This window comes from Trichechus manatus, unplaced genomic scaffold (genome assembly GCF_000243295.1).
Source record: "Trichechus manatus latirostris isolate Lorelei unplaced genomic scaffold, TriManLat1.0 scaffold00011, whole genome shotgun sequence".
Lineage (NCBI taxonomy): Eukaryota > Metazoa > Chordata > Mammalia > Sirenia > Trichechidae > Trichechus > Trichechus manatus.
In genome coordinates, this window is record NW_004443947.1 from 22,012,788 (window position 1) to 22,037,964 (window position 25,177).

Consider the following 25,177-nt stretch of genomic DNA (forward strand, 5'->3'; position numbering starts at 1 on the left):
AAGAAATACATTGTCACAGTATGATTATCTTAAAAGTAAATTCTGGTCTTTTTTTTGGTGGGGGGGAAGGCATCAAAGAACTTTAAAATCGTACATCTCGGCAGCCGTAGGCAAATACAGGCTGCCTTCCTCCCTAACACACACTTTCTACTTTTGAACCTTTTCAGGATTTCTCTACTGTCAGACATTTTCAAAAGGTTTAAGCTATCTTTTCTTCCAGATTTTGTAAGCAGGGAAGTAGCAGCGCTCCATAAAAGCACCTTGGCGTAAGCAAACCCACACCCACTGAGACAGACGCACTGCTTGGTCCACTCACTCACTAGAAGCATTCAGTGCCGGCCTGTGTGACACCCTGTAAGACTCTGGTGTAAAGATGGGGGAGAGGGGCGAGAAGCAGAATCTTTATACCCTGCTCAGCAGTGAGGGTCTCAGGCATCTTCTCTCAAAGACCTTAATGAAGGCTTTTTCTAGGCGAATAAGTCTATTTCTGTTATTACTTGGAGGCACAGACAATCCTTCAGGGATCTCAGGCCATAACCCAACAAAGCGGTTCTCAAAACACAGCCTGTGCCGTGTACTCTAAGGGTTCCTAAGGCCCCTTCACATGACCATGAGGTCAAAACTATTTTCATAATAATACGAAGAGGTTATCCACCTTTGTTTTTACCCATTCTGTCATGAGTGTGCAGTGGAGTTTTCCAGAGGCTGCATGACACGTGATAATGTGACAAACTGAGCAAAGAAGCCGTTATGAGAATCTTGTCTTCTACCAAGGCACACATTAAAGAGACTGACAAAAATGTAAAACAATACCATTCTTTTTTTGGGGTGGTGGTGATTTTTTTCATAAAACTGTTATTTATAACATGTAATATGTTATTTTTAAATGAATTAAAATATTTTAAGCTTGTTTTAATTTTGAATAGGATAAATATCACGGCACAACCCACCTAAAAATGCTTAAAATATTTTTTTTAAGACTGTAATAGGGTCCTAAGTCCAAAAAGTTTGAGCCGTGCTGTTCTAGCCTAATGCTGGCCACACTGAACAACGACTGCTAGACCACATAGCTTTGAGCTAAGGTTTCTGTGATTTTTCACATACACCTTTTCGGGAAATTTAGTTGCCCTATTTATCAGAAATACAGCAAACCAAAATAACCACACAGTTTCCCCTCTCCTTTCCCCCTGCAAATTCCATGAAGAATTACATTTCAGTCTGGGAGACAGATTTGTCAAATCACGAAGAGTTCAGACTGCGTATCATTCTCTGATCTACCAATGTACTCCAAGGGTTTTTTAGGAACAGATCTGGAGAACCAGCACAGCCCTTAACACTGAGGGTATGAATACTGCATGTCACTTAGAGAATTATACAAGCAATTCATTTCTAACACGAAATTTACATGTCACTGCATTTGACACTCAAACCAGAACTGAAAGCTTTTCATCAGCATCAACTCATCACTAGGGAAAAAAAAAAAAATCTACCTTAGAAACCTCTGGGTTCATGCAGTCTAAAAGAATATGGTATTGTTCTGGGGTTCACATATCACCATTCATTCGAATGAAGCTATTTTAAGTGGAAACTATGAAGGCTGATACTTGGTCAGGAACACTGATTTCTTAATTATCTGCACAAACCTGGAGAGGTGCAAGGCAGCTCGTGAAGTAGTTTTGGAATTCCAGTACATGACAGAATGGTCAACTCTTCTAAGGTGGCAGTTACAATACTGGGCAGATTTGTGGAATTCAGATTCAATAACACAGCTTAAAATCAACAGCACTCCAAAAGCCTGAGACGCCTTCTGCTTTAGCTGTCTTTATGGAGACAAAATTTACAACCCAGACTGTCACAGAAAGCTTTATTACCACGAGAGGAAATCAGAGAATGCTGGAGGCCACTAGTGGCAGCTGTGGCAGCACGGGATGTGTATTCAGGGGGAGGGGACAGCAGGTGGGAACCCCATCAATCACATCTGGGCAGTCTCCCCACCAACAGGTGTGCTTGGCTTGGGGGAGACTTGCTGGGCTTCAACTAGTGACCTGCTTTGTGTGTGTGTGTGTGTGTGTGTGTGGCTCACGGAGTTCAGTCGTGCTGAGCAGCCTTCCTCCTGGACAAAACAAAGGACATGAAGCCAGAACCAGGGGCAATAATAGCTGCACAGACACTGCCTTAAATGGAAATAAAATTAGGCCCATTACATCTTTACGTGCATTTCACCCTGATCATAAAACCAGAGGGAGAAGGCAGCACTGGGCTCTACTGGATAGCTGTTCTTTTAGATAAGATGCTTTTAAGAGTTAAACACTGGCAGGGCTTTTCCCCTTGCTAACAACAAGCAGCACACAATTTCCAAGCCAGCTTTTTAAAGCTCTTGTTATCTGTTATTATTTGGATTTTGAACAAAATTGATGGAGTAGGAGCCAGTAGAGGAATCCTGTTTGATCTGGAAATTTTCTGTGGAGAGTCCAAAAGGTCGGAGAACCAAGTTCCCAAGATCTTTTAGTTTACCTGCAATACAAAAGAAAAAAAGGCAAGTGAATACAGGGAAAGAACAGAAGCAGGAAGACCCCAAGTGATCTTGCTCTGCCATCAGATTACAAAATAAAGTATCTCTCGATGGTTAAATAAATGCCTGCTTTTAAACACATGAAGCCTTCTAAGGGGCGTTCACAGCCCCTCTCCCCCTCAGTGGTGCAGTCGCTTCAAGACCACACATCCGGAGCCGGTGCTCGCACAGATCAGAAGTGAGGGAGCCCTGCTGCTCTCTAGGAGATCAAAGCCTCCTGTCCAGACTGACCAGAACTACTAAAGAACACAGGCTTCTGGGATGAGTGATGGGAAATCAATCGCTGCTCCTGGTGGGGGTGGAGGTACCCCACCAAGCCTGATCTGCCTGGCAGTAAGGGCAGAGGTTTCCCCAACAGTCTGTTCTCTACAAAACAGCGGCAGACACTTGCTGAATTTAATTCAATTCAGCAAATTGCGGCTCAGCCTGGATTCAAAGTCAGAGCCTCCTGCTTTTCTAAGCAGAGCTTTGGCTTCTACGCCAAACTCATCATTTCTTGGGAAATCGGAGATTTTGTTCATTTGCACGGTGCCATCAACCTTAATGGTGGTGCAGTGGTTAAGAACTTGGCTGCTAACCAAAAGGTCAGCAGTTCAAATCCACCAGCTGTTCCTTGGAAACCCTCTGTCCTATAGGGTCACTATGAGTTGGAATTGACTCAATGGCAACGGGTTTGGTTTTGATCAACCTTGATAGTTCAGTCTCCTCTTCCCACATTTCAGATTTTACTTATTAATCACTTGGGTGATCTCACTCCTAAAGCGAAAATTGAAACACATGGTATAACCAAGGATATTTATGCTGTTTCTAGATCCAAGAGGGCATGGAGTTTGTATGTCAAGACTTGGAATTTCCAGGACATTTCAGTGGTTTATAGGGGTTTAACAGTCAATGAGATAGAATAGCTGAAACTAGGACCATTCTAGAAAACATCCCTTTCTAAACCATTTTAATCTTTCTTGCAGGTCTGTTTCCAATGGAGATGAGAATGAGGGTGGAAGGGAAGAGAAATCCCTAATCATTAAATGTACAGGTTCCTTCCCACTGTACTTGCTGGTTAGCAGCTTTGGTCATTCTGAGGCCTCCCAGCTTAGAGTAAAGCCCAGGTAAAGAACTTAAAGATGCATGACTTTTAAGTTTAAAGGCCTGTCCTAATAACTCAAGGTGATAACTCTTGGTATCAGTCCAAGATTTAGCCCCACAGGAGCTTGCATGTTCAGAGGGAAGGGCAACCCATCCCAGGAGACAGCATTAACAGGAAAGCTTCCAGAACCCAGAGGCTGGGTATCCCCTACACACTCAGTAAGTGGGGATGATCTGTAGCCAGCTGACTCTAGTCCTCTAGTGCAAACTTGTCCAAATAAACACCACTTCTTTCATAAAGTTATTTTCAATTTAGCCAAAAGGAAAGCTGGAATGGCTTGCCAGAGAGCTGTCTGAGATCTGAAGCTGAGTGAGTTGAACAGCATGTACTCTGAAATGTCTGCTTTCTAGTTTTTCTCTACTGCACAAGGAGGAAGGAGGAAGCTTAGTGATACACCTGCTTCTGCCCAGGAGATTTCTGCCACAGCAGAGCTGCTGAACTCCACTCTACTCCCCACTGCGGGCTGTGCCCTCCCCTACCCTTTAATTACCCATCTGAGCCGCCTCTACACACACCTCCCACTCATAAACCACACCCCTAAACAATGGTTGTTAAGCTTGAGTGTGCATCATAAATACCTGGAGGGCTTGGTAAACCTCAAGATTGCTGGCCCCTCCCCAGAATTTCTGATTCAGTAGATCTGGGTACCAATACTTTGAGAGCCAAAGATAACCTGCTTTTGCAGTTGATGGCTGGAATCTTGAGCAGAAGCCTGATACTAAAAAACTAACTGTAAAAGGGGGAAAATACAGAACAGAATTTAAAATTCTCATGGAATCCAGACTTTATGGAGCCATGGAGGTTGGATGAACCCCTGAAACTACTGCCCTAAGATAATCTTTAAACCTTAAACCAAAAATATCCTCTGAAATCTTGTTAAAGCAAAACAATAGTTTAACTTAACTAGTAAAAGAATGTCCGCCTTGAGCATTAGGCTCTTTTAAGACCTATCTATATGGGATCAAACTGACAACAGCAACTCAACAGATCAGATAGGAACCTGAGGGGGCAGTGAGTTTATGTTAATTGGGGAGGAACAACTCAGAAAAGGAAGGTGAGAATGGTTGCACAACTCAAAGAATGTAATCAATGTCACTGAATGGTACATGTAGAAACTTAAATTGGTGTATGTTTTTGCTGTGTATATTCTCAACAACAAATAAAAACCCAAATACACACACACACACACACACATATATACCCATAAAAGCTAACTGTAAACACCTCTTAGACAAAGTAAAAAGGAAGCCCAAGTATTCTATGCTACCTTTTGGAGAAAGAAGCAGATGACAAGCTGAGATGACAAGAGATCCAGGAAGTACCACAAACATATACACATACAGATTCTTAGCAATTCCACTTGCTTGAAAGATTTCTTGGCTGGGCCAAGCATGTAGGATAAAACAACTTGCAAATGAGGACAAATGTCTTTATCCCACATTCTTTTCTATTTTTAACCAAAGCTGATTCTCTTGCTCAGAGACCTATGTTAGCATCATCATCTGGCCCCCACATATACACCTCTTACCCTTTTACATATATGTGTGTGTGTGTCCATATATATATACATATATTTACTTTTTTTAATTTGTTGTTGAGAATATACACAGCAAAAACATACACCAATTCACTAAAGCAGAGGAAGGCACTCCTCCCCCATGAGGTTAAACAGCCACACGTCTCGAGGTGCTCTCGAATACAGAAGATACACTAAGAATTTGTCCTTGGTACCCGACGGTTGAGTGGAGCAGCTTTAGGGATTCTAAAAACATCTGATTAGTTTTACTTCTAGATTTTTTTTTCCCACTATTTAGATAAATGTTCTATGTGAACAAAATATTTAACATTGTGAAATCAAAACAAACTGGGCCTGCCAACCCCAAATTTAGATTTTCATGTTCTTCAAACCTGCCTGATTATTCTGATTATAAATGCTAGACATCTGAATTTACAAAATAAATTTATACAAATAAAATACCACTTCTTTTTTTCTATTATGTGGTTCCACATAAGATTTTTTTAAACGAAGGGGTTCTACTATTTAAAAGAAAATGGGACAATCACTAGATATGAACAAAGAAAAATAACAGGGCATCCAATTGATCAAAAAAAGCTCTGAGCCACTTGGGGTGCTATGTTTAGGGCACCTGTACCCCTCTCACCACACCATCAACCAGACCCTTAAGTCCTTTAAAGCTTTCTTTTACCTGGCTATGATGGCTATGAGGCTCATCATCCTAAAGAAAGGGACAAAATTAAACACTCTAGTGGCTGACCTTCTGAAATCTGAAGCTATCATGGTCCTCTTCTCTGGTTAACAAGGACTGTGGCCACCCTGGGTCTCCTCTCCTGTCCTAATGGTGGTATTTATAAGTGACAGGTGAGGAAGGGAAGAGCAAAAATAGTACTACCCATTAAAAATTCCCATTAGGATTTTCTTTCTGAGCAGGGAGGTTCATAGCTCTTCTTTCCAACAAAAAGGAAATCAAGTCACAGACAGAAAAGAAAAAGCAAGTCAAGGAATACTGAACTATGTAAGAGCCCATTTTGTTAGATAACTACATAACTTCCTTAAGTGCTGATGAGAACCACTGCTTGGTGTTTTCTTATCTTTACCTGCTAGTCCTCCAGCAGAAGCTATCAATCCCACAGGAACCAGCGCTAAAAGCCATGCAGTTCACTACAAAAAGCTTGCTCAGAAATTCTAAGGAAGTGGTATTAATTTGTGCTCAGTGTGTCTAGCCTCCAAGGATCTCAAAGCACATTACTCATGGTCACCTTGTCTGGAACAGTGAGGGAAGAATACCAAAAAACTTTTGTGGGGCTGAACATTCTACGTAGAGAGTGATTTCTCCCTTCTAGGCTAGCTGGGGCTGGGCACACTTAAGAGTTAATATTTTATTCATGATCCTTGCAGTCATTAAGAAATAAGAGAGTCAGACGTCCACACTATTGACGTTTAACAACAATCTGACATTACTTACCAAGCAACTTAAGTTGCTTAAGTCTGATGGGAGCTGACTTCAGACAGAAGCAACTGAGGGAATAAATTCAGCTTGAATGTTTCAAAAAAAGGGAATGATACAGGTAAAACCCAAAGCCATGAAGACAGGAAACTTGCACTTATCAAATTTTCAAAGACAGATGGGAGTTTTGATCCCATCTGGAACTGACAATGGCTAGCAAGATTCAGTTTGCACCAAATCATGAAACCCAGCTCAGCAGTGCCTCATCACTAAATGCAAGTACTTTCTTGGCTAAGTACAATATCATTATTAGAATAGGTGAGAAAATGCTGTTTTCCCTCTTCTTTGAAGAAAGAGTACCTCTAAAATTTTATGCTCAAATGTAATGTCAAGTTTAATTAAATATGTAAATTGAGGAACGAGCCTTTTTTTTGGCGGGGGGGGAACTGGGGAAGGCTCCAGAAATACTCTGAGTTTGAAGCTGCTTTCTTTGGAGTCTAAGTCTACTCAACAAGGACCAGAAGGTTCTGGACAGTCTAGGTTAATGCTCTTCTCTCGATCAACTCTGATATCAGAGTGAAACTTTGGAAATCTGTTCTCATTCTCTGGATATACTGATGTTGGAAGGCCAGACATGCCCAGGCCCATCCTTTAAGCCTAGGTGATTGCAATACATTAAATATAATTCATGCAATAAAATTTAGATCTTAAGCAGGGAAATATCAGACAGGTTATAAGCAGAATATGATAGGCACATCTCTGTCTAGAAACCTTTACTCCCCTTAGTCAAGCAGACGATTCATTAGAATCTCTGATTTCAACTATAAAACGTTTTAGTAACTAACTAACTAAAACGCGGATCAAATGAAGCCAGCCTCTGTCCCACTCACATTTTCAGTCTTTTCCCTTACCATTTACTCCTAATTCCTGCCCTCTCAGGTCTTCTCAAACACCAAAGGGACTTCTCAATGCCATTTTCAAAACAAAAATTCTCTTGACTCTACTGATGTGGTGTTGGCTGTAGTGATGGCATCCTAATGAATTTAAAGCTGAAAAATCAATTGCTTTTACAAAATTCATTATCTGAAATAGAGGTTGGTGGTTTCCCAGGTTGGGAGTTAAACTATGGCGCGCGCGCGCGAGTGCATGTGTTTTATTTCTTTAGGGTAGGGATTAGCAAACTACAGCTCTCAGGCCAAATCTGATTCACTACCCTTTTGATAAATAATGTTTTATTGGAGCACAGTCTTGCTCATTCATTTACACACTACCTATGGTTGCTTTCGAGCAATAACAACAGAACTGAGTAATTATGACAAAAACCGACGACCTGCAAAGCCTAAAATACTATCTACCTATCTGCAGAAAAATTTGCCAACTCCTGTTCTGGGGTAAATACCCAGAAATAGGATTGCTGGGTCATATGTGTTCACATTTGTATGAAACTGTCAAACCATTTTCCCAAGTGGCTGTACCATTCTGCATTCCCACCAGAAATGTATGAGAGTTCCAGCTGCTTTGCATCTGGACTTTAGGGGGACTTTGTCAGCACTTCACATTGTCAGTATTTTTAAATTTTAGCCATTCTAATAGTTGTGGTTTGACAGTTGTGTAGTGGTATCTCACTGTGGTTTTAGTTTGCATTTCCCTGATGACTGATGATATTAAACATCTTTTCATGTGCTTATCTGTCAACCTTACATTCTCTTTGGTGAAGTGTCCACTTTTTAAAATTGAGTTGCTGTGTCACCTCCATTCTGTTATTACGTATATCCAGTGAGTTTTTTATTTCAGATATTTTATTTTTCACTTCTAAAATTTCCATTTTTTTAAAAAAACATTACTTATATTGTTGTTGAGAATATACGCAGCAAAACATACAACAATTCACAGTTTCTGCATGTACAATTCAGTGACAGAACTATGGCATTCTTGAAGGTAGGAAAATTTTGCAATAAAACGAAATGGAAACTTGGTTTCTGAAAAGCTGTTACTTTCTCTAAACCATGGTGTTCCTGCTGGAGTGAAAAAGGCTAAGGAAAAAAATAATGGCTAAGTCACTAGCCCCACAGTATTACTATCCACAACAAATGAAGAGCCAAAATGTATTTCTGACTGTTGTCTTTTCTTCTAGTGAATAAAAATGCTGACAACCCCGAGCCCCAGCTCCCTAGATCTTTATGGGCTAGAAGAAGTAAGAGAAGCAAACCCACCTAACATCTCTTCCTTCAGTCTTTCATTACGTTCTTCAATTTGCTTAGGCAATCTCTGAGGGAAAAAGAAGAGAAACAAAGGTTGGTGAAAATCCCTTCTGGCTTTATTCTGAATTTGAGAAAAATTAAAAACATAATGTGAAAGTGAGATCATAATGAGAAAGTGAGATATATTCCCATTTAAGTAAAGAAAAAGCCAGGTATTTGTGGTTGAGTCACATGGAGATAGGAATTCTGTTGGTTCACTGCTATATTCCCAGTTCTTAGGACAGTGCCTAGCTCTAAGGAGGCCCTCAAGAAAAACACTGATGAATATCTCAACAACAACAAATTATATATATATATATATATATATATACACACACACACACACACATATACACACACACACATATATACACACACATATATAAAATGGATGAAAAAATATAGATACAAAAAAATGTTGGAAAGGATACATGCTTGATGTTTACACTGGTATCTGTAGGTGGTGGGATTATGGGTGATACATATATTTTTAATATATTTTGCTTATTTTTATCTTCTACCTTGAAATCTCTTCTTTATAGAATCTAATTTATTGAGAAAGGGCTAGATGAATCTTGAATGTTTCTAAACAATCATCTGGCTCAGGATTTCTTAACCGCAGCTCTACTGACATTTCAGGCTGGACAATTCTGTGTTGTGGGGGTTGTCCTGTGCAGGGTAGGATGTTCAGCAGCATCTCCCTATGCCTACTAGATGCCAGAAGTACCCTCCCAGTTGTGATAATCAAAAATGTTTCCAGGTGTTGTCAAATGTCCCTGGAAACCAAAATCGAGGTTAAGAGCTACTGATCTAGATTAAAAGTCTCTTATGGCCCCTTTTAGTTTTGTAATTGGCCCCAAATACTCTGGGATTACAGAAATAACTCATTTATAAAAATCCTAAATAAATTATTTCTGCACATAGGTACAAAAAAAGATTAAAAGGTTATCAGTTACAAGGTATCACTGGCAAGAACTATGTTTAAAGAATACTGATATGGTATTTTTGAGAAATTTCCAAAGTTATAATCCACTGAAAAATCAGATAAATCATGTATTCTTCTGCCAAGAATCACAAAAGTTCATACAGAGACGAAACAAAAACTGAGGGACATTTTAGAAAATAACTGATCAGTCCTCTTCAAAAGTACAAATCTCTTCAACAGTTTATCAAAAAAGTAGCATTATTTAATGCTGTCATATAAAATCACTGGAATAATTGTTATGAAACCAAACTGGCTGAATTACCTCCGGATGATAATGCTAGATACTCTCACTTCTAACTGTAAGAAGGAAAATTAATTTCAGAGGGAAAAAAAAACTAAGTCACAGGAATTTGGCTAAAAAATCAAAAACCTCGTTTCAATGAATTATTTTCACCTTGGTGTCTGCTCCTTTATTTTTGTCTTTTAAATAACAAGGCTGGCAAGCTAGCAAAAACCCCAGAAATGGTGCTCTTTTCCAACAGCTGCATTTGTTTGTTTTTTTGCCCCAAGGAATTTTGAACACAAATGTTAGAGGTAGGCATTGCTGCCATTCCAGGAAGCCTCAAGGAGGAATACAAATAAGTCAGTTTCAAGAGCAGTGAGGGTCATCCAAGAATGAGCCCCGAGCTCAGACAGAGAAGCAGGTGCAGAGCTGTAGTGAACTGGGGTATGAGCATTAAGCTGCTCCATACCATACCTAATGGATACAATTAAGAACCTTGTGAAAGGAAAATCTATTCGAGGTCCATCTTCCAAAAACATAGTCTGTTAAATCTATCTGGGCAGGAAAGGAGTGACTATGGTGATGGAAAGGTTCTTAGGGCACAATATGCCACTGGGGGAAAAAAAAAACAGTTCAGAGTCAGCCTAGTGCAGAATTTTGAGGTCTCACGTTTTATGTTTCTTTTTTTTTTTTTTTTTGAGGGGTTGGTGAGGGGAGGAGGTGGGGAAGGAAAGGCAGGGATGGTCAAGAATCCTAGAGTTGTTACTGACTATGAACACTGGGATAGTGGACAACTCAAATAACTTCTTAGTGCTTTCCAATTCCCAAAAGAGACTAACTTATGGTCTGAGCATCTTCCAGTTCTGTTTGGCCCTGGCAACAGTGTTGATGGTAAGTGCTGACAACAGGGTGGGGTGTTAGGAGGCAAAAGTAAGAGAAAGAAAGGTAGTAAAAGAGAAAAGGGACAAATAAGATGTAATGAAATTATGAAATAGGCTCTGCTTCTAGACAAGATGAGGATTCTACCAGGCTGACTCGTCTGCAGAAAGCAACTATAAAATCTGGACATAATAAAAAAGCTACCTGAGAGCATTGGAGAATGAACAGAAGCAAGCAGAATCTGGGGGGAGTACATCCTTGGAGGAGGGAAGCTACATGAAGTAAGTTTCCATTTTTGAGGCTCTGGGCCATGCACTGTGGATACGGTGCATGGGATATGGTCCCTGGTGGAAAAAAATGTAGTCTTTCTAGCCCGAGGAGCCAAAAAACTGAATCTGTGGAAACTAGGGCCACTGGAGCACATGGGGAAAATATTGAAAGGGAAAGAATCAGAGAGGAGATCCCCAAATTCTGTCCATCCACACCTCCGACTGACGTGGAAAAGACTCAAAGCAGATTAGCTAAAGAGAAAAGATAAGAGTCCAAGTCCAACGAAGTAACTGCCTGCTAAGATCTAATACCCACTGGAGAAAAACAACGGAATCCAGAGTCTTCATAATTTAACACTCATAATGTCCACCATACAATCCAAAAATTACTCAAAATACAAAGACCCATGAAAATGGAACCCATTCTGAAGAGAAAAGAAAATCAACTGTTAACAATCCCAAGATGACTGAAATGTTAAAGTTAGCCAAGATTTTAAAGTGGTTATGAAGCTATCCACAATGAAGTAAAACAAAACATGCTCACAATAAATGAAGGCAAGAAATTGCACCAGAGAAATAAAAACTACAGAAAGAACCAAATGGACACTCTAGAGATGAAAAAGGAAATATCAGAAATAAAAAAAATTCACTGGATCGACTTAAAAAATTGAGTGGAGATGCAAGGAAAAAGTAAGCAAACTTTAAATCAGAGCTACAGAAATGACCTAATGTGAAGAAATGAGGAACAAAATTGGGAAAAACAACAACAACAAAACCCCCCAGAGAGCCTCAGGAGCTTATTAGATAATATCAAATGGCCTAATATATGTATAAATGGAGTTCCAGAGAGAGAAGAGAAAGGGGCAGAAAAATTTTTGAAAAAGTAATGGCCAAAATTTCCCAAATTTGATGACAGACGTATAAATTTAACATGTTTAATATGAACACTAAGCGGGATAAACATGCCAAAAGCACATAACGGTCAAATGGTTGAAAGCCAAAGATAAACAGCGAATCTAGACAGCAGGAAGAGAAAACAACTGAAAGTTACACAAGGGGAACACTGACTCAATTAATGGCTGACTTCTCATCGGAAACAATGGAAGGCCAAAAGAGAATGGAACAACATTTTTAGAGTACTGAAAGAAAAAAAGTCAACTCAGTATTCTTTATCAAGTGAAAATATTCTTTAAGAACAAAGACATTTGGGGTGATAATTTTTTTTTTTGAAATGGACAGTGGTGACAGTTACACAACACAGTGAATGTCACTGAACTGTACCCTTAAAACTGGTTGAAATAGCAAAAAATTTTTTTGTGGAATGTATTTTATAACCAAAAAAAAAAAAGAAAGTCATTTTCAAACAGAAGGAAACCAAGAGAATTCATCACTAGCACACCCACACTGTAATATAAACCAAACCAAAAAAAAACCCAAACTTGTTGCTTTTAAGTTGATTCCGTCTCACAGCACACCCACACTATAAGGACTGCTAAAAGGAGTTCTGTAGTTGAAGGGAAATGGTGCCAGATGGAATCTTAGATCCTCGAAGAGCTTTAGAAATAGTAAATATCTGGGTAAATAAAAAAGACCTTTTTTTGGTGGCTTTTTCCTCCCTCTTAATTTCTTTTATAATACATATGATTGTTTAAAATAAAAATTAGTAACATTGTCTTATGGGTTTATAATGTATGCAGACATGATGCTATCAAGAATATAGCCAAGACTTTAAGAACCCTGCTGTCTTTTCTTATGCCAAATTTAAGTTAATCCTACCACCATTCAGAGATATGCTAAAAAGTCTGATAAAAGATTAAAACTGGTTTCAAACTGCTTATGCATTTTAATTATCCAAACTAGCCTGTCTCCCATTACTCCATTTCTAGATAAATAAAAGATGTTATTATTGAAAGTATTCACCTTTAGTGTGTTTTAAAAAAGAAAAATCATACATTATGCAGAGAGGTCAATCAACATTTTCCAGATTTGCTCCATGGAATAATAGTCCTATGAAGTAAGTAGGACATTTTGTACAGCAGGGGCTCAAAAGCCCTAGGAGCCAGACAGGAAATGTAAATGAGTAAAGGAGTTGGTGTAAGACAACAGGAAGTGGTGAGGGCAGTGCTGGAACTGAAGAGATCCAGCTGAATGCCAACATATAGCAATTCAAGAAGGACCCAGGGTGTCCAAGTCTTCCAGTTTCCAAAGAGTCAGACCTGGCTTCTTATACAGTAAAATCTTATTTTAAAATGTTGAACCCTTGCTTCAATTAAAAAAGTTTGCTTTAAATAAAAAAAGTGTATGTAGCTTTCTCTTGTCTAGCTTTTGGTTGGCAATCTTCTTTGTACATTGGAGATTCATGATAGACCTCTTCATCCTAATGGTGCTCTGAAAAGTCTGGCAGTCAAGAAACCTCTTTAACTTGTTAAAACAAGTCTTTTTCAAACTTATTTGAACATCTATTACTTTTGGGCACTAACACATACATATCCAGTTCTGTAGCACATACATTAGTATCTCGCTGTATGTATTAGAGATAATCAAGAGTGGTGACAAATGTAAAAGGACAATCTGGAGTTATTCTTAAAGGGGAAAAAAATCAATACCATTTAGCTAATTTACAACTCAGATAAAAATAATTACAAGGTTTAGAAGCAAAAGGACTGGTAGTGCCAATGATTAAGAATAAGAGCCATTCTAAGAAAGATAAGAAGGTTAGTTTGGGAGATATTCAACTGGAATGGAAAAAACTGAGGGTAATGGGCTAGACATATGACAACAGAACAGAAACTTGGAGACTGAATAATGAAAAGGAAGGACAGAAAACCAGAAGTTTATTACCTATAATACTAAGAATCACTTTGGACTAAACTATATAACTCCAGAGGAGACTTCCCTAGTACAACAATGAAATAAAGTTTTTGTCAACACTAGGAATTAAAGAGTAGTATCACCTTTAGAATGGATATTAAATTTAGTTGTGTCCCAAGGGATTATTTAAAAGTAACTGAGTAGCAATATAGGGACTAGAAGGAAAAAAAACAAAAACAAAACAGAACAAAACATATACATATATTTAGAAAACATATACATATATTTAGGTTTTACCATACAAGCTTCTCTTGCTTGATGTACTGATGGATCTTTTTCTAATATAGATTTATAGTCTTCCAAGGCTTCATCCAGCTTATCTGTCTTCTCGTACAACTCTGCTCTCCGCAGTATTGCCCTGATATAGCTGGGATTTAACTGAATTGCTATAGAAGAAAAAGAAATAATTGTTACCATGAAGAAAAAGGGCTTATACACCTTCAACTACGTAAAATTTCTTTATCAACCACCCCCTAAGCGTATGAAAGGGAGAGTTATTTGTCGAAGTCGACTGCAACAGGTTTGGTTTTGGTTTGGCATACCTGGGGTGGGCAAACTTTTTCTGTAAAAGGCAAGATAGTAAATATTTTAGGCTCTGCCGGCCATATTACCTCTGTCGCAACTACTAAATTCTGCTACTATAGCACAAAAGCAGCCACAGACGATATATAAACAACTAAGTATGGCTGTGCTCCAATAATTTTTTTTTTTTAATGGACACTGAAATTTGAATTTCACCGAATTTCCACGTGTCACAAAATGCTATTCTTCTTCTTTTGATTTTTTCCCTATTTAAAAATGTCAAAACCATTTTTAACTTGCGGGCTGTACAAAAACTCGCGGCAGCTGGATTTTGCCTGTGGGCCATAGCTTGCTGACAGCTGTCTATACCCCAAGTCCTGACTTTTGCCTACTTGTCCTTGTCCCAGAACAGGCCAGAACACACAGCTCAAGTGCACAGTGAAAGAGTGACAGAGAATGTAAAGGTAGCAAACTCTGCTATCATTTTCTTTCTTCTAGGCCCTGACTACTGAGGTTATAGGTCCAGCTAAACTCTCATTATTTCTTCAAACTACTGCTCCAGCACCATTAGGTCACAAAGCATACTATCTTTTCCTTTATCCAGCAACAATCACTCTTCTAAAACTCCTTTGAACATATTTTGATTCAAGTACACCACACTCCCCCCAATCCCTTCTGAGTTGTTCTTTTCTGTTAGAACGCAATGCCATGGTTCTAGAACTTATTATCTCTTCACATCATATACCCTTAATTTTTGTTTATTCTTTCAGTGAATATTTATTTAATACCTAATATATGTATCTAATATAGTGTATCTTTGGGGATACAGTGATAAACAAGATAGACCTGGTCCTTGTAGTCATGAAGCTTGGTGCTATTCTAGTAGGCAAGAGTACACGGCACACAGGAAAATAATTTTAGATAGTAAAAGTGCTGTGAAGAAAAATAAAACAAGGAAATGTGATTGCCAATGAAGGGAGAATGAAGCAACTTCTGAGAGTGGTCAGAGAATATGAAGAGGGAATATTTGAGGGAGGCCAGCCACTTGAAAGGATGATGAGGAGGAGTGTACGGGGGACTAATGTGTAAAGTTTCTAAAGCAAGAATAACCTTGCATGTGAGTGTCCAGGTTGGGGGTGGGGAACAGATGAAGGTAAAGATATAGGCAAGGACCAGATCATGCAGGGCCTTGCTGGCCAGGGAAAGGAGTCTGAATTTTTCCCTAAGTGTGATGAGAACCCATTGGAGGGGTTTCAAGCAGGCTAAAGACATAATCTGATCTATATTTTTAAAGGATCACTTTGGCTGCAGTGTAGGGGGCAAGAGTGGAAGCAATGAGACTAGTTGGAAGGCTACAGCAGTGGTCCAGATGAGAGATGATGTCGGTTTGGTCTAAGCTAGTAATAGTGGAGATGGAGAAGAGAGGTCTGATTAAGTATATGTCTCTGAATTACAGACCATAAAAAACCAAAAACCAAACCCACTGCTGTCGAGTCAATTCGACTCATAGCCACGTGGCATAAAGAAAGAGAGCAAACAAGGATGACCCCAAGGGTTTTAGCTTCAGTAAGTGAATGGACAGTGATGCCATTTATTAGAATGGAAAAAAACTGAGGGACATGCAAGTTGTGTGTGTGTATGGGGCAGCGGGGAGGGAGTGGCACCACAGTTCTGTTCTGGGCACCTGAAATTTGCAGTGCCTTTCAGACATCCAAGAAGAGATGCCAAGTTTGCCACAGGATACAGGACTCCATCACAGGGGAGAAGTCAGAGCTTTAGATATAAACTTTAGCATGTATATGGTATTTAAAGCTTCAGAACTGCATGAGATCATTTAGGGAAAAAACAGAAAAAAAGAAGAGGGCCCTATGTAGGACTAAGATCTGGGGGCTTCTAATATGCTGAGGTTGAAAGAGAAAAAGCCAGCAAAGAAGAATAAGAAGAACAGCCAATGAAGCAGGACAAAAACAAAACATACAAAAAAACTAGTATAGTGTGGTATAACCAAATTCAAGAGAAAACATTTTCAAGGAGGAAGGAATGATAAAATGTATTAAATGCTTTTGAGAGATCAAGTAAGACGAAGCTAGAGAAGCAACTACAGAATTGGACAACATGAAGTTGCTGATGACCATGACAAGATCAGTCAGTCTTCACTGGCATGGATGAAACAGAAACCTAACGAAGTGGGGTGAAAAGAGGATGGGAGAAGACAAAGTAGAGACAGCATGTATAGACAATGCTTTCAATAAGCTTTTCTGTGAAAGACATCAGAGAAATGGTACTGTAATTTGCAGGGGATACTGGATCAGGAGAGCTTTCTGAAAGAACTCAAACCTCCTGACAATTCAACTTCATGGGCTCTATCTGCCAATGCCCCTCTGACCAGTACACCATATCCCCTTATAATATTCCTCCCAGTGAGGATATCACAATATCCATAGGAAAAACATTCCAAGGATCTCTATTACATCTTTTAAAAAACTGAATCTCCTAATTTACATTTTAACTCAGATACTTCTACTTCCCCAACTAGTGGATAGCTTCTAAATGTACAAATATCTATTGAAAAGTAGGAATTTTTTTATTAAAAACTTCTAAAATAACATAGCAATCTAACATGTTATTTTATTTACCAATCTATATTAAGAGAATGAATTTCAACTTTATGCCAAGGTTGAAATACCCTAAGGTGACTGGCATTAAATATTGTTCCGTATGACTAGAAGTAATGGACTCCAACATGACCCCAGATATAAGCTGTTAAGTCCTTTCCCAAGAAGATTATGAACTGAGTACGTGTGTGATGTGTGTGTGTGTGTGCATCTGTTCCTTAATGCAAATAAACCATACTAATGTCAATGTACTCTGCCTACGGGTGCAATGCAAGTTGCCTGTCACGAGTTGCCTAAGCAAATAAATACTGGTTTACCAGATTCAGAAACAAATTTGGAAAACACTTTGGTTGCAAGTCTTCCCCTTCTCCTCATTTTCTTGGCAAGGCTTCCTACACTTAAGGCTACAGCTAGAAATGAACTGTTTCTTAATCTAGCTTACAAGGCATTTTCTCACCATTTGGTTATAGGGAAAGAAGCTCTGAAAATCAGCAGCTTGTTCCTAATTTAAACTCTTCAAATCCACACACCTCACACAGAAGAGGATCTTCCATTTGAATCTCAAAGGGGAGTAATCTGGAGACTACAGGAAGTAAATTCAATTCCATGAGTTTCTGCTGCCCAAGTGGCTTTGAATTTTTCCTCACATATTTACTAGCACAGGAGAACGATCCATTCAAAACCATGCTTACACCAAGATGACTACTACACAACATCTCTGAAAACAGTGAAATATAAACCTTGTCTTTATAGGACCCAGAGGAAGGGTACACATGTATGAGTACAACAAGTCTCTCTACTGGTTTGTCTAGCACAGGTAATGCTCTTGTATGTCAACATGTAACAAGACAAAGAAGGTTGTACCTTTGCTGCAGTCACTGATAGCCATCTCCTTCTTGTCCTAAAAAGAAATACAACATTAGTGTCACCCTAGTTCTATCTTTAGTGGCCTAAAGGCTCAATGACCTGAGCTGATCATTAGTAACTACTTATGGAGACCCAGAATGCTCTTCAAATCACAAGGAAACATGCATGTTACTTCCAAGCTAGAACTCAAAATTACATGGGGACAGCTCTGACTTGAAAGCCTCCTGCTAACAAATTATTTAAGCAGGTTCTTTTCTAAAGTGTCTCTAAAAATTGTTGTAGTTAACCTATTACATTGGTTGGACACATTAGAAGGCTGAGATTTGGAAAACTTTGTGATTTAACCAGGGCAAATAACTGAATTAATTATCCTCGTCTTTGGTTAGTTGTTATACTATCACATTCAAAGTGCTATTTTCCAGAAAGCATACAGATGGTTCATCTACAGACACATGTAGTGTGGCTTATCATGTAGTCTTAGTTATAAACCTTAATTTGTAACCACTGTTGAAACAAAAATACAGAATAATTTACCAAATAAAATATCTGCTAGCTAATCTAATTTGCTGAGCCTAGAAGCATAACGGACACTAGGTATTAAAAGAATTGGATTCTAGTCCCAGCTTGGACACTAACCTGCTGTTTAACTTGGCCATGCCACTTTCCTTCTCTAGGGCTCAATTTCTCATCTAAAATATGAGTAGGCTGGGCTGGATGCCATATAAGATGTCTTCCAGCTCTAAAATGTCTATTTTCCCCAAATTAGAAGTTTTCTGCAAAATTACAGAAATAATTTAGTTCAAATAAGTGTTCAATACTCTCATTATTCCTACTGTAGCAAATATTAAATATTTTGCAGACTGTTTTAGAGCAATGTCTACCCAACTGTGTTTCAAGATTCAATCAAAAATGGTTCCAGAGCCAAGCCTGGGAAATGCAAATTCTAGTATATCTCTTCCAATGCTCATCATACTAATTCACATGTTAAGAAGTCCTGCAACGATGAAATCTGTATAGCTTTGTCTAAGTAGGTATTTTTCAACTTATCAGATTTCCATAAATCTAAGACACATTTTCATATTTTAAAGTTTCTGCAACAGTAATACATCTTTACAATTCACATGTACAAATGTTGTCCTGTTATTTTTTTCTGTCCCTAGATGCTGTTATTCAGTTGCAGTGCATCTTATCACCATTTGGCCTCTTTAGATCAAGAAATTATGGTATTTTACTGCAGAATCCTTTGACTGACACCTATTAACACCATAGGGGACCCAGGTATTTTCTGTCACTTAGAGCAGTAGTCTCCAAAGTGGAGTGTGTGAAAAAAAAATCAGAACTTATTTACCATCCTTTTATAATTTATATATATATATATATAACATATATGTGTGTGTGTTGTGTATCTCATGTAAGTATATTAACGTGTGTGATTATATATATATCTATACCAAATGAGTCGGTTCTGATTCATGGTGACCCCACGTGTGTGTCGGAGTAGAACTGCACTCCGTAAGGTTTTTGATAGCTGTAATCTTATGGAAGTAGATCGCCAGGCGTTTCTCCCATGGCTGTTGGGTGGATTCAAAGTGTCAACCTCTGGGCTAGCAGTTGAATGCAAACTGTTTGTGCCGCCCAGGCACATGTGCGCACAAGCATACACACGCACACAGGTGCATAATGGCATAATGTATAAGAATTGCATAATGTATATACACTGAAACCTGTGAAGCCAGAACCTGTGTAAGGTGGAAACCTGCCAGGAAAACTCAAAATGTTTTCCACTAAAACAAGCAATAGAACAGTGGTAAGACTGTACTCTGTCAAAGGTGGAAAACTTGCAAGACCTGGACAAACAAGGCAGTCCCGTCAAGTGCCAGCTCCCACAGGTATCACTGTAGTTTAAAAACATCTGGAGTCTACTTTTAGGGGTGTCTGTACTTCTGTGTCTAGCCCGACAGGTAACACTTGCTTCTAAACCCAGTTTGCCTTCTTTCTGCCTAGACATGACATGTCCCTTCCCAGGGACACTCAGTCAAGGATGCTGAGCCTGCAGACCTGCCTTTCAGAAATTCTACCCCTTAACCCATCACTTTCTTGAAAAACTCAGAATATACTCCTTAAGTTGCTCCAGGGCATTAATCCTGGAAGTATTCAAGTGTCTATTTTATACTCCTCTTAAAGTATTAAGAGTGTGACTCAAAAGAACAAAACAAGAAAATCCCGCTAATGAACTATCCTTGCACAGGAACTAGAGCCTGCTGTATAACCTATGATGCACACCAGAGAGGCTGTGTGTGCTTTCCCTGACACTCACGGCTCCTCCTGGCACCCTCAAAAAAGACCTTAGATCTTTTTTGTAGAAAAAGAACAAAGTAGGAGGCCTCACACTATCCGACTTCTGGACCTACTATACAGCTATGGTAGTCAAAACGGCCTGGTACTGGTACAAGAACAGGCACATTGACCAATGGAACACAATCGAGAACCCAGATGTAAATCCATCTAACTATGGCCACCTGATCCTTGACAAAGGCCTAAAGTCCATTAAATGGGGGAAAAGACAGTCTTTTTAACAAATGGTGCTGGCAAAACTGGATATCCATCTGTAAAAGAAAAATGTAACAGGACCCATACCTCACACCATACATAAAAACTAATTCAAAATGGATCAAAGACCTAAATATAAAACCAAAAACTATAAAATTCTGGAAGAAAAAATAGGTTCAAAACCACGGGCCCTAATATATGGCATAAACAGCATACAAATCATAATTAACAATATATAAACGCCAGAAGATAAGCTAGATAAATGGGATCTCCTAAAAATTAAACACTTAAGCTCATCAAAAGACTGGTCACCAAAAGAGTAAAAAGAGAACCTACAGACTGGAAAAAAATTTTTGGCTATGACATACCTGACAAAGTCTACTTTCTAAAATCTATAGGAAAATCCAACACCTCTAGAAAAAAGAAAAAAAAAGACCTGATGTTTCCATCAGAAACGGCTCTCGTGACTTAAGTTAGGGAGATTATTTCCCTAACAATTAAAAAAACAGGTCTTGGGAACTGAGGCTTGGGATGGTAGAAGTTTCATACAACTTCTTCCCAAAAGTACAAGAGAACAAAAAACCCAAGTCCTAAGCTCCGGGGAGCCATAGGAAGAGTATGGCTCCCTCCCAACTACTCTATCTTCAACTGTCTACAGCAGTGGTAAATTGGCCTGTTGCCTGCCACGAGCACCTTGTTTCCTAACTGCTAAAGGAAAGTATTATGCTGACCACTATAAGAAGGACAGTATGCTTTCTCATGAGACAAGTAAGTTACAGTTAGCTTTGGGAATTTCCCATAACTTATAGCCTTCCCTTTCTACGCCACAGTCTGGCCCATGTAAGAGTGTTCCCACAAGAATGTCATGAATGTGTAAGGAAAAAAGGATCCTATATGAAAACTGCCATGAATTTAAAAGCAAGGTGACCAATTAAAAAAGCACTGTTATTACCCAAGCCTAGAAGTTTTGAGGACAGGGAACTGAGAATGAGAAGCCATTTTAAAGAAGGGCTTTATAAACATAACAATTTATCCACAAAAATCTCATGTTAGCTGACAATTAGATGGTTTTCAAGAAGGCCCCTTTAAGAAGGGCTACAAATAGGGGATTATGAGTTTCCCTGCTAGAACTTTGATTGCTATTGTCCAGCTACTGTGTAGAACATTTACATTCTCTTCTCACTGTGAAAGAAAAGGAAAAAATAGTTGGAGCGGGAATTCTTCTTTTCCAATAAGATCTTGAGGTTTGGACTGGTATTTCCTGAGTTCAGAAAGTTATTTATAAGAATTCCTCCAGAGTAAGAAACTTGAAACACAGTCACAAACTAAATAATCATGCCAGGCTCCAGATTTCTACAAAGGAGTTCCTGGAATATTAGGTGTCAACTAAAGAGGATCTTCAGGGATACACAAGCTTTGGTAGCCAGAGATATTTCAAAGGAAAATTTTTATGTGTATTTTTTTGTGAGGAAGGGTTTCCACAGCTTTTTATCAAATTCTTAAGAGGGTTCTCCACCTCTAAGAGTGAGAACCACTGATCTAACTGTACTCTCCAGTCATAGTACAATTCTCTTTGGAGTTCTCCTCCTCAAATGTGGTAGACAAAATATTAGAACTAACTCAAGACACTTATGCTAGCTCAACCCTAGCAACAGCAATAACTTGGCAACTGTGGAAACAAAGAATTCCGAGTCCCAGGAGACAAATGAATATGGTGTGTCTTCTCTGACACTGAAGGTATCCTTAATCCCATGTCACAACAACAAAGAATGTGGCAAGATGGAGAAGCAAATGCAAAAGACCAAAATTTTCCAGCTAAGTGTAAAAACTGTTAGGTGTGAATTCTGATCTCTCTCGGTAGACTACATTAGTGAACATTGTTTTAAATACACTTAAAAATTGTTTTATTTTCTCTGATACAAAATGTCTGTTCGTATACTCTGTAAAATTATTTATTCTCCTATGCCACATATATGCTTCCAGAAATCCTTCATCTTGAAGAGTGAATCCAATAATAAAATATACAAGTCTAGGTTAAAAAAAAAAAAAACCCCAAAACTTTGTGTGTTCAAGCATTCAAGCACCCCCACCCCACCCTTTTTTTTAAACCTGGCCACCCAAAAAGTGCTTTTGTTAGAGGTACTAAAGAATTTCAGGCAACATCCAAGAGAAAGTAACAATAGGTATCTGATCTTAACAAAGCAAACAGAAAAAACTATTTCATCCAATCTTGAGCCTGCTTCATGGCTGCTTAAAGGTATGTTAAATAACCTCCCATTTATACTCTGGATGTAAGTAGCCACAGGAAATTAAGTGTTAATATTATTGTTTTTTTAACTCATCATTCCAACCCAGTAAGACTCACTGTCGGACAAATATGCATGAAATCTAACTTTTAATACTAACACTAAAAATATTTGTATTCTCGTCTACTCTAAACTTAACCTGTTATACCAGGCCGTCAATCCTTTGGAAACAGAAAATGCGTTTGAATTTTCTATGACACCTATTTTGCATAATATAAGGTACCTCTCATCCCAGCTGTTGTGCATTTCTCCCAGTGCCCATACTTTTAAAAGAAAAATCAGAATCTTAGAAATATGGGTCCTTAAGTCCAGAGTTTTAATCAGTGTTTCTCTCTGCCTCTGAGTCTTCACCTAGAATTCCGGAGGCCTAAAATAAGCAGCTGCAGCTATTCTAGGACATGGACTACTTGGCTCTTTGCTTCATTAACCTGCCCTAGTTTAGTGGAAACTTTGCCAGTCTTGCCTCCATGAAAAGTACTCACTCAGCTATTTTAAAGCGGAATGTGAACAGCAATCTGTTCAAATTACTCAAGTTTTTCAAAATAGTCTTCTGTCATCCCCACACCCTTCACATGAGGAGAATGTATGGGCAAGAAAAGGGAGGCAGTGACTTTGAGTCCCTAAGCTCGTTTTTGAGAAGTTACCCTATGAAAACACTGCAAGTCTCTCTCTCTCTTCAAAAGAAAAGGTCAAAAGTACATACCTGTTTCATCCTTGCAGCAGCTCTATTTGAAAACAGAATAGACCTATCTTTTTGGAAGGAGGATGGACACATTTGAAGGGCTCGACTATAAGAACTTTCGGCTTCTATATAATCTGAAGATTACAAGGAAAAGGAGAGAGATCATTACAATTTTATTCTTGATAACCTATAGGATCTAAGAATGCATAGCTTTCCAGTTACAGGACAAAGGTTTCAAATAAAAAGATAGAGTGTATCGCATCTTGGGCAGTAAAAATTATTTTTCCCTTCTCTCTATCTTTAAAGAAAACAGTGCTTGCTTGTGGTAATCTAACGAGGCTTCTCTGATGAACCGAATTTAGAACAAACACATTGCAAGTGAATAACCTTCAATGCTCAAGATTCCTACATAATGCCCTATATGTTCAGCTTTCATTTGGCTTACCAATTCAGTAAGGAGATTTGACAGGGGGTTAGGAACTGGACAGAAGAAAGATTAAAGTATGAGATTCATCATCTTGGATGAAGAAAAAAACTGACATACATGTTTTCATTAAAGACACTGTGCCATCATATAGTCAACCTGGCTAAAAATTAAATTGTATCCATAAAATGTTTGGAGAGACATTTCATGGAGTAACAATATAAAAATCAATATTTGATAAAAGACTCTAAAAGAAAAAAACCGTAATAAATTTATACATTCTTTGCTACACACAGAATTACGGTCAGAGTACTAAGCAAGAATTGCCTATTCACTCCTTTCTCAGGTTTGGAGTATTTACTACTAAAATTCAAAGAGATATGCTTAAAAATTAGGACCATTAATTCTATTAGGAAAAAAAGTGATGATTGCTAAACCAGGATATAAGCAAAATATTTTGAAACATAAAAATACCAAGGGGAAAATGTTAACACTCCTAGATTTCTGAAGTGTATACACTTTGAAATGTGACAGAAAGCTGTTTTATGATCAGTTTCCCCAAATTACTGGAGTGAAACCAACTTATTCCTAAGCAAATATACGAAACGCAGAAGGACATGAAGATCATCTGTCTACTAAACGCATCCACAGAGAAAGGCACATGAAAGAGCAACCTAAGTATAAGCAAAATACTTCCCTAGGCCGTGCTGGAGAGGTTAGGCCTGTTTTTAGGGCACTGGAGCAAGTGAAGATGGGGGTCCTGTTTTACAGCAACACAGCAAATACCCTTTAACATTAAAGGTAAGAGTTTTCCAAAACAATAGCTGAAGTTTCTCACCACAAGCCCCCCTCCTCTCCCATTTCTGGACTAATAGCTAATAGATTACAGGAGGTCCCGAAAATTTTAATCCACGCAGGTCATTAAGGCTGCCTCTACTTTTATGGAACCCTGGTGGTACAGTGGTAGAGAGCTATGGCTGCTAACCGAAGGGCCGGCAGTTCGAATCCATCAGCTGCTCCCTGGAAACCTATGGGGCAGTTCTACTCTGTCCTATATGGTCA

The 25,177-nt window shown here is 38.7% G+C and overlaps 1 protein-coding gene across 3 annotated transcripts in view; it reads right to left on the reverse strand.

Annotated features, from left to right (window-relative positions):
- Positions 1 to 1,847: 1,847 nt before the first annotated feature.
- Positions 1,848 to 25,177, reverse strand: part of TTC1 (tetratricopeptide repeat domain 1) — a 48,261-nt gene continuing 24,931 nt past the window's right edge. For 2 of the 3 annotated variants that reach the window (XM_023726537.1, XM_023726538.1), the window contains exons 4-8: positions 23,713 to 23,825; positions 18,151 to 18,187; positions 14,387 to 14,535; positions 8,896 to 8,950; positions 2,381 to 2,514 (exon numbers count right to left, since the gene is read on the reverse strand). In XM_023726537.1, coding sequence (XP_023582305.1) covers positions 2,381 to 2,514; positions 8,896 to 8,950; positions 14,387 to 14,535; positions 18,151 to 18,187; positions 23,713 to 23,825 — 488 coding nt within the window. Of the gene's footprint in view, positions 2,515 to 8,895; positions 8,951 to 14,386; positions 14,536 to 18,150; positions 18,188 to 23,712; positions 23,826 to 25,177 lie in introns of all 3 variants that reach the window. The other variant, XM_004371246.2, reaches the window with a different exon arrangement.